The 13,373-nt window shown below is 29.5% G+C and overlaps 1 protein-coding gene across 1 annotated transcript; it reads right to left on the reverse strand.

Annotated features, from left to right (window-relative positions):
• Positions 1–7,699: 7,699 nt before the first annotated feature.
• GEK1 (D-aminoacyl-tRNA deacylase) lies at positions 7,700–12,244 on the reverse strand. The gene is made up of 9 exons (XM_011017154.1): positions 12,051–12,244; positions 11,758–11,938; positions 11,487–11,629; positions 10,015–10,078; positions 9,825–9,877; positions 9,488–9,543; positions 8,950–9,024; positions 8,581–8,769; positions 7,700–8,156 (listed from the first exon to the last, which is right to left on the reverse strand). Exons 1-9 carry the CDS (start codon positions 12,150–12,152, stop codon positions 8,069–8,071), a joined length of 951 nt encoding a protein of 316 aa, XP_011015456.1. The 5' UTR covers positions 12,153–12,244; the 3' UTR covers positions 7,700–8,068.
• Positions 12,245–13,373: the final 1,129 nt, after the last annotated feature.

Raw genomic sequence — 13,373 nt, forward strand, 5'->3', positions numbered from 1 at the left:
GTTTCCAATTGAATAATAAGAGTTTATACTATACTTGTTTGACATACCATTAGTGGATCCTCTAACCTTGACATATATTATTATTATTGTTTAATCCTTGCATTAATATTCCATCTCAAAGTTGTCATCTTCATCTTCTTCTTCTCCTTCTTTTTCTTTATTATTATTATTATTATTATTATTATTATTATTACTACTAATATTATTGTTGTTGTTATTGTTGTTGCATAATTGTCATCTATAATTTATACAATTAATCTCTCTATGGTTCAACTCCGGTCTTGCCGGGTTGTTTATTACTTCGACACTCCTGCGCTTGAGAGAAGACATCAATCTTTTAGTCATGTCACTAGGCTATTTTGAATTTCATTAAATGATATTCCAGTACCTTTCTTTCCTCTTACATCACTCCCATTTAAATTTTATTCACAATTCTATATTCTTTTTATTTTTCAGCCCTTTCCATATTTTTAGTTTTTTACATTACATACACCTTTTATTCCAAATTCCTTTAATCCATTATCATCTCTTTATGTGAATATTCAATCTATAATTAACATAATATTTACTTCCTTATTCTTATAAATGTTTTTCTTTATCCAAGGGTTCACATTTCTGAACTCTAATTAATATGAAATTTAATATATATATATATATATATATATATATAAAGGCTTATAGAATCTTCTGGTAAAATCTGAGATTGATCAAATGGTCGAATTTAAAGTTATTCTTGTTAAATTAAAATTTTATATTAGAAAAAAAAGTCTAAAACCGTCTCTTCTTATCAGATCCGCTAGCCAATAACTTGGTATTCTTGAAAATTGAAAATTTCTTGCTTTCCAAATTTGTTTCCTTGTAAAAATTAAAACTTCCAATGCTACCAAAGTTGCTGAAATCTTTCCTTGAAGAAAAAGAATTGTTGTTGCATAAGGAATCCTTGCAAAATAAGGATTCCACATGTAATTAAATTATTTTCTTGAAAGAATCTACAAATCATATGGAAAATGTTCCTTTTTCATTTTGTTTTGTTTTCTAGCAGCTTTTAAGCTGACTTCAAACATTTCATTCTCTCTCGTCTAAATGAGTCACTAGGCCTAACATATATAGATTGAAAGTTTGGTATTTCTAGTTTCCATCTCATCTGGAATAGAAACAAAGTTCTACTTGTAGTTTTATATATGGCCTAAGCAGTACATGGATGTCCAATCTAGTATATTTACAACTTGTTAACTAACACGACCAAAAGATTGATGTCTTCTTCCAAGTGTAGGAGTGTCAAAGTAATAAATAAGTCGGCAAGACTGAGATTGAACTACAAGAAGCTTAACTATGATGATGATGATGATGATGATGATGAGTTAAAGAGGACTTTGAGACATAAGATTAATGTAAAGATCAAACAATTATAAAAACAGTTGTTAAGGTTAGAGGATCCACTAATGGTATTTCAAATAAGTATAATATAAATTCCTTTTATTACTCAACTGGGAACCATACACAAAAAAGGTTTCAATCGGATGATTTGTCATTAATAGCTCGTTATAAATTATTAACATGATTATATTAATTATGTTATTTAAGTACCACCAAACTTTTAAATATTGTTAGGAATTCATGATGCTAACTTATGTTAACAACAAATCAAGTTCCTTTCATAGCACAAGTGCAGGTTATACTATATGGTTGATTATAAAAGTACCAAGTATTTGTTGTACCAAGTGTTATACAATAAAAATCTAGATTAATCATTTAGCAAGCAGAGTATTAAGAATTAATAAGATAAAAAATAACAAGACATGTTAATAACAAGTTGTTTAGGATATAATCATTGAAGTCCATATTGAGTTTATATTATATTTATCCTAACATCATTAGTGAAACCTTTTCACATTGATATAATAAACTTAGTTAAACATAATGAAGACATAAATGAACAAGAGGAGAATATGATTATATAAGTATAGTAAAAGAAATTAAATGCATAAACAAGAGATTAATGAAAGCAAAACTTAAGCATTACAAAAATATAAAGAAAGAGAACAAGAACATGATCTTGATCTAAAAATCAAGATGCTTAAATGCATGGAAAATGCCTCTTCTTATAGGTCAAAATTCAAAACTATTGATTTGATGACTAATTGTTGAGTAGGCAGCCACCTCTTGACTTGGTAACAATCCTTATCTTCTTCTCTGCCAAAAACATCATTGCTAACATTAAAATTTGAATAGATAGTTGATTAGCACTTAAAAGTGTATTTTTATCAAGGTTTTATATTAGTATTTTGCGCTTGAAATATCAATAATTCCTTAACTAAAGCATGTTTTATAATAACAAGTCTGATACTATAAAATACCTTTAATTTATAGTAAATATTCATCTGAAATGCAGGCCTATCACATAAATAAAAAGATTGATTGATGAGTTCAACTACTAAAATTAAGTGATTAGTACTTAAAAGTGTATTTTTATCAAGGTTTTATATCATCATTTTGCACTTGAAGTATCAATAACTCCTTAACTAAAGCATGTTTTATAATAATATATCTAATAATATAAGATACCTTTAATTTAAGGTAAATGTTCATTTTAAATTGAGGCCTATCACGATTCTAAATACAGGCCTATCATATAAATGAAAGGATTAATTGATGAGTTGAAGTATTGAAATTAAAATGACAAAAAGAGGGTCAAACTTATAAAAGAGATGCTGGTGCAGTCCAAACTAAAACACTATTCGGTAATTGGGTCATATCTGGAGCTGTAGATCTCATATTTGGATCTGCTTTATATGGATAGAAAGTTAAGATATAGGCCTAAAACTTTCATAGGAAGGTATGACTCAATTCTACTGTTTGGAAGTCCAAATCTTATCAATAATATAGAAGTTCAAATTTGTCCTGCAACCTAGACACTATTTAGTGTTCAACCCATATCTTAAGTTCTAGAAGTCAAGAGTTGGTCACCCACTCATCAATTAGTCATCAAATCAATAGTTCCCAATTTTTGCCTCTAAAAGGAGGTATTTTTCATGCATTTAGGCATCTTAGTTTTCAGATCAAGATCATGCTTTTTATTTCTTTTCTTATATTTTTGTAATGTTTAAGTTTTATTTCATGTTATATTTTCCTTAATCTCTTGTTTATGTTTTTCATTTTCTTTACTATACTTATGTTCTTATATTGTTTATTTATATTTCTCTTCTTCATTATATTTAGTTAAGTTTATTATGTCAAGGTGAAAAGGTTACACTAAAGGTGTAAGAATAAGTATAGTGTAAATTGAACATGGACATTAATGTTTGATACTAATGTGTTGTGTATTTATTATCTTGTTCACTTTTAATACTTTGTTTGTTAAATGGTTAGTCTAGATTTGTGTTGTATATGTCATGCTCTTTATCAAGGGAGATTAATACTTGGTACAACAAATACTTGACACTTTTATAGCCCAAATGTATGGTGTAACTGACACTTATGCTATGAAAAAAACTTGATTTGTTTTTAATATAAATTATAATCATGAATACCTTACAACATTTACAAGTATTAGCAATATTCAAATAAAATAATTAATGTCATCATATTAACCATTTATAATCATATTAGAACCTCCTTTGTGTGTGGTTTCTAGTTGAGTAATAATAAGAGTTTATACTATACTTGTTTGAAATACTATTAGTGGATCCTCTAACCTTGATATTTATTTTTATTATTTAATCTTCACATTAATCTTACATCTCAAAGTCTTATTCAACTACTTATTATTATTATTATTATTATTTATATAGTTAATTTCCCTGTCGTTCGACCTCGGTCTTGCTAGGTTATTTATTACTTTGACACTCCTACACTTGGGATAAGACATCAATCTTTTGATTATGTCAATAGTCTTCATGAATGTTTTGGGAAATTATCTCAACTTTCCAACAAAAAAAAAATCGATGCATTTGGACTTTTAGAACTCAAGATATTGGTTGAATATTAAACAGTGTCTAAGCTACAAGACAAATTTTGACTTCTCCGTTGTTGCTATAACTTGAACTTGAAAACAATTGTTTTGAATCTTGGACTCTTCATGAAAGTTTTAGGCCTATGTCTTAAATTTCCATCCATATAGAGCAAACCTCAATTCAAGTTCTACAGCTCCAGTTATGATCCAATAATTGAATAGTGTTTTAATTTGGACTGAACCAGCATCTTTTTTCTAAGCTTAACCCTCTCTTTGTCTTCTCAATTTCAGTAGTGAAACTTATCAATCAATCCTTTCATTTATGTGATAGGCCTACATTTAAGATGAATATTTACCATAAATTAAAGTTATCTTATATTATTAGAAATATTATTATAAAACATCATGCTATAGTTAAGGAGTTATTGATACTTCAAGTGCAAAATGATAATATAAAACCTTGATAAAAATACACTTTTAAGTACTAATCATTAATGCAAGTATCTTGAATTATCACAATTAATTCCTTTTGGATCTTCTTGGTTTTAGACCTTGTAATTAGCTCAAGTGACACTTCTAATAGATCCTTTGGTGATGCTTGTTGATTCTTATCATTTTCCCTCTCATCAAAATGATTTGTTCTCAAATTAACAATAAAAATACCATTTATAGGTAATACATTCTCACAATCCTACAACCAAAAAACTAAAACACTATTTTACATAGGATTATTAGTGTAAAAAAATTCTTAACAACACTAGTTTTTGCATAAAAGCTCTCATACTTTGCTCTTATTTCAACCAACTTACCATTTTCTCTCATCCCAAGGTCCTCGATCAAAAAGCCATTTTCTTTCATCTCAAAACTCTCCAACAAACTCTCACATTGTTCCACAAGACCAATTGAAAGATATATTATGTTATGGTCATTGACTAGTTCACCTTCTATATACTTCAAAACTAGTGAACTTTCATTACTATTTTCATCATGTTCATGTAAACATTCCAAATTCATATTGCAATGATTCACTTCATAATAATTATTCTTGTTATCCTTTTCAAGTTTGTTTGTTATTTATTTTTATTATTTAGTAAAAGAACTTCAAATCATCACAACTCTCAAAACTTATCTCTTGTTTTGCATTGCAATCTTCAACTTCATAGACACCATTGTTACTCTCCTCTTGATGTTCATGCTTGATTTCTCTTTTATCCAATATTAAAAGATTTAGGCTTTGGTATGAAATTGTTGTTGTATCAAGTGTTTTCTCTAGACTCTTTCCTATTCTCTTTTCCAATAATTCATGAAAACCTAATAAGTTTTCAACCTTTTCACTCCTAGTTTTAGAATTTAATGTCTTTGAATCACCATCTGTTCATTTTGCATCTTTTTTGGCATTGGTTTGCAACTTTCCATTCATTAAGTAGTTTATTTGTTCTTTTATTAAGTATTGTAAATTGTTCATCCTTGCTTGCCTTGACAAATCTCATAAAAGTTTTTTTATTATCAGTATTCATAGTTTGGATCCTCAAATTCTCTTATCTCTTTGTATTATAAACCTTTTGGAATCGTCTCTCTTGCAAAACTATAAGCATGGTTTCATTATTATCTAGCTGATTCCTTATTTTATTGAATACCACATCCATATGCTTAAATTCTTGTTACATAGCCTATAAAAAGAGAAAGTACTCTTCTCTTTCTTAACTAATGACCCGTTTTCAGAAGACATCATCAAATCTAAAATTTTATATTAGAAACAAGAAATATCCTTACATTCCCTCATATGTTTACACTCAATATATGTCACTTTGCTCATGTTTCACTCAAATTTTTAGCTTTTCACAATAAAAGTCTCACCTATTTATCTTTTACCTCTCTTGCTTGCCACTTCAGTTCTTTAAGGAACCAATCAGAACCAACTAAAAATCTCAATTTGATAACACTCAACCAGTAGAATTCAAAACACACAACAATTAAGAAAATGATAACAAAAATGAAGATGAAATCAAAAACAATTATGAAAACAAAACGAATATGATTACGATTACAAAAACATCAATGAAATTCAAGAATTCACTCTATAAAACCCGAAAACCGGTATAAACTCAAATAATTTGAATTCATTTGCAAACAATTAATTACACACTAAAACAAAAAATATTATGAAACCTGAAATCAATATTTCAACAAACAACACCCAATAATAAAACCAACCAATTCAACAGAATCTATATTACAATTTTCTCAAGTCTTAAACTTAAGAATTGTAAATTTCAATTTTGCATCACTAACAAAAACTTGTGATTTCAACTTTACTTCTTTTTTTAAATATATTGATTTGGTAGTAGGAAAACTTAACTGAAACTTTTGGTTTTTTATATTAACTACAACAATTCAATAATTGAGAAACAACAAGCAAACAATGCAAAAAAAAATTAGATAAATAGATAAAACCTGATTTTAGAATCATCCTCTATTACCAATTGATGTGAACCTGGAGGATAAAAACCATAAAATCCACAAACATGAAAGAATACAACTCAAGAAAGTTAAAATTAGATTGATGAAAAACTTAACCCAATGATTACTTGAACTAAGGAAATTATTGGATAAAATACCTCAACTCATTGATTATAAAGAATTAAGAACTAAAAGTATAAGAAAGAACACCACAAAAACAATTAATCTTTAATAAGTCATGAATAATTCAATGAAGAACCAAGAGAATGAGCAACCTTAACACACAAAATATTATTTATGAATAATAAGCAATCTAAAAAAAAATCTTAAATACAAGTTAAATAACCCTATTTATACTACATAAAACATCTTAAACAAAATTAAAAAAATAACAAAAGAGTTCTAAATAAAATAAAAAAATAATCATAAACCAACTAGGAAATTAAATGTAATTTTTGCAAGGCCTTTCCAAACCTGATTGCGATGAAATTTTAACCATATAAAAAATAAGACATAAAATTTTTTAGTAAAATTTCAATTCAATCCAACATTCGGATTAAAATTTATACTTATTAGTGTAAAAATATATATTAAAAAAATAAGCTTAAATTAACTTTCCTTGTCCAATCCGCAAGTAAAATTCGAAATTATTTGCAAAACAATAATCCCAAGCTTCCGATTTTTTTTCCTTCTAAAAAATAAGGTTTTCAATTTTGCCAAAGTTGCCGACTCTAATGTTGCCAAAGTTGTTGCTGCATAAAAAATTCTTGTAAAAGAATGATTTTTGTCTAATTGGTATTCTTGAAAAGTAACCTAGTGGTATATTGTCTTGTAAAAATCCAAGATAATCCTTTTTTGATAGTTTTTTTTTTTTTTACTTTCTTATTTGTTAATAAATTTTAAACATAACTTAAAAAATATCACTCTCTTACATGAATAAATTATTAGGCTTATTATATATGGATAAAAAACTTGAAATATTTAATTTTCATTCCAACTAGAATGACAACAAAATTCTATCTATATCTTAAATTACAATCCAAACAAATACACAAAAATCCAGTCTAATAAATTTATAATTTTTTAACCTAAATATCTTGAATGAACCTGACCCAATTGATTACTCTTAGATGTTGTTAGTTTTAAACCTTATAATTAGTCTAATTAATACTTTGATAATACCCACATATTCTTCTCTTGTTGGTTTTAAACCTTGTAATTAGTCTAATTGATGCCTCCAATGAGAAGTTTTCAGTACTGGTTTGAGGTAGTCCAAGCTTCACAAAATTAAAAGTAAACACCGAATCTTTTCATAACCCTGGAATTCTATTCAGCTAATAAAGAAATTCGTACAAATTCAAACTCAAATTTGAAAGATAATACTGTAATAACTTTGAATTTAAATAAGACTATATCTTGCTAAGGTGTGCATTGCAAGTGCTTTGATGAAATCCAGCAATCCATTCGTATTCATCGCCCAATATATATATCCTAGCTTTTCCGGCCCTAACACCTTCCAGAGCCTTCCACTGTATCTGAAAAGAAATTTTTTTTTTCATCTTCTCCCTGGCTAAGATCGTTACACAAGAGAATTGAAACAAAGTATGAATCCTTTCAAATATAATTGGTTTTTATTCATTAGTACTGACGCACTAATTAAGAAAAGTCACTGGCTTTCCCAATCTTTATGTTCTGCTCCACCAAGAAAGTTGTGACGACATTCCTCTGCCAGCTCTTAAAACTCCTGCATTCACCAATAAAATCGATAGCATTAGGAAGATACAGTTTTTAGAAAAGAAGAAAATAAGCATATCACAAAGCGTCAGATGCAAGTAGCTCATTGTGCTTTGAGGGGAAAAATATGAATTTTACTTGAAATCCAACATATTCAGATTTCCACAAAGATTAACAACATATACAACACTTGTCAACTTCATTTTATTTAAAATTAAACAAATGCAGACTTAGTGTTTTTCAAAACTGTCAAACAAGGCCTTGCCTCTTGACAAACTCTTTTTCAGTCATTTCTAGATTAACATTGTGTTCACACGCAAACTGCAGGTCTGCATACTCTATAGATCACAATGATCAAAGCAATTAAGGTAAAAGTGGTTTCCGGAGGATATGACACTAATCACAAATGAAAATTCGTTCATGGAATGACAAACTTGTGATCAAGATGTGCTAGAATTTCTCCCCCAGGGAAAGCTGATTTAGTAGCCTCAAATGCAACTTTGATTGCTTCTTTCCAAGTCCCGTGCACAGCCTCGGTATTTAGTTGTGTTTTTGATTGACCAGGATCTTCCATCGGCAAGGAGTATCCAGAAAGCAAATGGCCTACCCAAACACCATCTTTTCTGAAAATGGAACATTAAAATAAAAAAATAAAATTTGTCATCTTGATAAACAGCCATCCATTTCCATTAAAAAAAACAATACCCTCAATTCAGGAGCATAATTACTGTGATGATGTAAGGTACAAAATAATTACTCGGTGCATAGATAGACAGAAAAAAGATGCCAAAATGGAAACTTACAGAACAATTTCCGTGTGCCGGGGCGCATAATGCCCACCACCTATTCCAAGAAGGATTTTGTTGCTACCACCATTCCTGAATCGATAGACATATCAATTTTGCAAATGAAAGTGTAAATTTGAAGGGTTTTGGGACATAAGAACTGCTCTATTTCCCCCTTCATCTATCTATCTTTTGGTATAAAGTTTTTTTCTTTTACCCTTTCCCTTTCCAAACCAAGAAAGGGTCATCACATGAAGAAATGGTAAGCAAGCATCAAACACTAGCATTCACTCACTGTAATATAACATGGAAATCATTCATGACACATGCAGAAAAACCTTAGGGAAACCAGAAAAGTATTCCCAGATTATTCATGCCTAACAATCAGGAGTACCAGGAGTAAAACAAATTGCCTTTGATTTAAAAAAAATGGAAAGTCATCTACCCACTCCATATCTTTTTGCTTAAGAAAAATAAGTTGCAATTCATTACTTTAAAACCATGGAATTATCTATTCATTCCATATCTTACTGCTTGAGAATAATGAGTTATGTACCTGCCCCAGTCTCCCTCAGCAATTCCTCCTCCAAGACCCAATCCTTCCCAGACTAACTTCAAGCACCAAACAAATTATATCACTAAACTGGGTAAAAATCTTCATTATCACTTCAAAACTCAAACATAACACTAGTCATGCTGCTTTATAGCTCATTCATAGGCAAATGAAAGAGAGAACTGGATTGTGATACTATGAATGATTCGAAGTTAAAACTTTCCAATCAAATGCAAACAAGTGAACTCAGCAGGTAAATAATGTCTAGAAAGCATGCAATTTAACTATAACAAGGCCACTGCATATAAAATATAGCTTATTCTGACCAACAAACACCCACCAATGCAATGGCCTGTGCAGCATCTTGCCTCCTCCAGTATTCTTCTGTGCTACCTAGTGAAAATGGAAAAGGAAATCAACAATTAACTAAACCAGGAAAAATCTACAACGCAAAAGGTCAATGGATTGTAAAACCAAAAATAACAAACCCATAATGAATAAAGCCGACCTAATCAGTGGTAGAAGCTTACCAATCTCCACAAACATGGTTGGCGAATTAGTTAATGGCCCATGATGTGTGGCTTCTAATGTAACCTAAAACATGATAGAAGAATTGAAAAAAGTCAGTATGTTTCAACTCTTTTGGTGAAAGGGGGAAGAAAGGGAAACGCAAAGCCACAATAAAGAGATATTTTTGTACCCACTCATACTAATACTCATGATTATGATTAAACTAGAGCATAAACTAGTTAATGAAAAAGAATTAATCAATAAGTGCAGTTTGACACTAAACTAAATGCAACAATTATCAGAAAGTTCCTCTAGGCTACGGTTGAATCTCTTCCCATTGAGTCATCTTGGGCTTCCTTTAGATGTGCATTCCAAGGCAATTTCAGTGCAAGATTATATTATTTAGCTTCAGTAAAGAAGCAGGAGCATGTGGAAGAGGCAGTATCCCTGGAGGTGTAGAAAATTACTTGCATTACGAGCTCGCAACCATGTTTGCCTACATTTTTTTTCTTCATTTCCCATTCCAGATTCAGCTGTTCAGGAATCGGAAAAGCTTCAAAGGGATTTCTTGAGGAAGGGAATGGAAGAGGAATTTAAGTGCTACTTGGTAAATTGGTGAGAGCAGTGTACTCCTTTTGATAAGGATGCTTGACTGCTCCTGATTGGACAGGCACTCAGTAAAGCATGATAGTTTTTGGAGGAGACTTGTAGTTACCAAAAGCAGGGAAGGTACGGGAAGCTGGTGTTCCAGAGGAGTTGAGAGTTCTCAAGGTGCTAGCTTATGGAACACTATTACAAATGGTTTGGATGTCTATATTAATAGAAACAATAGAATCCTGATCTACTATAATGTTTGGCATGGGCAATCAACCTTTAAAGTGAATTTCCTGATTTCTTCTCCTTAACTTCAAATGAAAAAGCCAACAGCAGCTAGCTATAGTGTGCGGAGGACGGTGATCAATTGGATTTAATATTTAGAAGAGATTAATTACGACATGACTGGAACTTAGATACAATAAATCCTCCACTGGTATTGCTGTATCTAGGGAAGAATATCTGGGCACTGACAGTTAGATGTAAATGAATTTATGATCTAAAGATATCCCAGGAGTCTTTTTAAGAGGTTCAAGAGAGTTGTATTTTGACAGCTAAATATTTGAGGAGAAGATATAAGATTAAAATAAGTTGGAAATTTCTGTGCAGATCTAATTGAGAAGCTATACATCATTTACTTCGAGATTGCCCATAAGCAACTATATTGCACAACTTATTACTATCTCTAGTCCTTAAGGGTTAATTCAGCATAACTCAAATGAAAATCAAGAATCCAAACCTGTTAGGATTATCAAATGAACACAACACACAAATCGCAAACAATCAAATGAAGAATTTCCAATTTATATGTATTATCAACACAACACACGCACCGCGGGATTCTACAATCACGGTTATACACATGTATCTTAACATGAAATGTTAATTAACTCATTACCTCGAATTCAGGAGTTAGTTTATGTGATTCAGCAATAGTCCTCAAGAGCCTCAACCATGGTCCTATCCGAGGATTTGGAAGTGCTGCCCATCCTGGCTTCCCACCAGCAAAAAGAACCTCTCCTTCACCAATATGTGGAGTACCTAAGCCGAGAATGCAAATCCGAACAAGCATTACATTCTTCATTGCATTATTGTTTCCCCTTTGAATCCATAAGGCTAACAAACAAAGAACCAAACAGTAGTACAATAATGAATGTTAATTAATATACCAATTGGATGGACCGTAAGAGATGGCCGACTAGAAGAAGCAGCATGCTTGCTAAGAAAAATGATCTCATCGACTACCTCGCCGGTTGCCTCCTCCCAACGTTTATCTAAGTAATCCTCCTCAACAAGACTGTTATCCAATTTTATTAGCCTCACTTCCTTGTTTACAAAAGTTACGGAATCCTAACAAACACACCATAGAATTCACGTCAGTCAGTCAGTCTCTTGTTTAAACTTTAATTAATCTTGTTGAAAGAAAATAAAGCAAGAAAAGCAGAGGATGAGAATTGCTGACCTGCAAGGAGGGGCCAGTGTGCCAACCGGGCATGGCTAGAAGAGCCGAGGCTGGGCCTATGGATGCTGGATCTGAGGTGGTCGCCACCAACAGGATCACCATTCTCTTTTCTCTTTCCTTTGATAACAGTGTCTTCGCGGCAGAAGAATTCTTTGGAGAACACAGGACAGGGCATCTGGTTTCCGCGTGACTATTTATTGAGTTTTTTCTTTTTCCACTTTTTACGAAGGCAAAGTTCAAATTGAATTCTTAAACCTTATTTTTTATTTTAAAAATGTTTTTTTTTCAAATTAATTTTTTTTATTAATTCAAACTATTTTAATGTAAAAATATTAAAAATAATTTTTTAAAAATAAAAAAATATTATTATTTTAATATTTTTCTAAGTTTTCTTTTTAAATAATTATTGTTATACTCTCCAACATTCTCTAATATTATTGGAAAGAGTCCCTTCTATTTATCACATAAAAATAAAAAATTAATATTAATTTTTTAATATTTATTAAATTTAAAAAATATTGAAATAAAAATATTAAATATCATATAAAAATAAATTAAATTTTATCTTATTTAAATTTGTAAATTTAAATTACTTATTAATTTAATTCAAATTGAATATTATAATTAAATTTGGTTTCAAATAAGAAAAAAGACACTTGTACCAGTTTTTTTTTTTTTCATGAATAGATTATTATTAAAAATAAGTTTTGATTTCAATAAAAAAATTATAAAAATGAGTTAAAATTTTGATTTAATGAAAAATTAAATTTTTTTTATTTTTAATTTATAAAATGTAGCTTATACAATATTTTTCTTTAAAAAAGTTGTTTCAAGTCATTTTTTTATTAAACAAACTTCTAATTTAAAATAATTTAAAATACTTTTTTAATAATTATATATGAAAAATAAATTTTTAGATTATAAATCAAAATTAAATTTCATAATTTAAATATGTAGTTAAAAGTTTATATGCATTTATTATAATAACTCCTAATAATAAACTTTAAAACTTTTTTACCAGTTTCTTCGCGGCAGACGAATTCTTTGGAGACCACAGGACTCGGCACCTGGTTTCCGCGTAACTATTTATTGATTTTTATCTTTTTCCACTTTTTAAAAATGCAAAGTTCAAATTGAATTCTTAAACCTTATTTTTTTATTTTAAAAAATTTTAGATTTTTTATTTTTTATTTTAAATTAATTATTTTATATTTTCAGATTATTTTAATATATTAATATTAAAAATAATTTTAAAAACTATTATTTTATTATATTTCTAAGCAAAAAAAACTTTAAAAAAATAATTTTTACCATACTCTAAAA

This window comes from Populus euphratica, unplaced genomic scaffold, assembly GCF_000495115.2.
Source record: "Populus euphratica unplaced genomic scaffold, PopEup_1.0 scaffold2477.1, whole genome shotgun sequence".
NCBI lineage: Eukaryota > Viridiplantae > Streptophyta > Magnoliopsida > Malpighiales > Salicaceae > Populus > Populus euphratica.

Excerpts from the sequence above, each read along its gene's own strand:
- GEK1 (XM_011017154.1), bottom strand. The coding sequence starts at position 12,152 with ATGGTGATCCTGTTGGTGGCGACCACCTCAGATCCAGCATCCATAGGC. Across the intron at positions 9,025-9,487 it reads GCTGAGGGAGACTGGGGCAG|GAATGGTGGTAGCAACAAAA; the intron begins GTACATAACTCA and ends CTATCGATTCAG. Across the intron at positions 8,770-8,949 it reads CGGCACACGGAAATTGTTCT|AAAAGATGGTGTTTGGGTAG; the intron begins GTAAGTTTCCAT and ends TTCCATTTTCAG.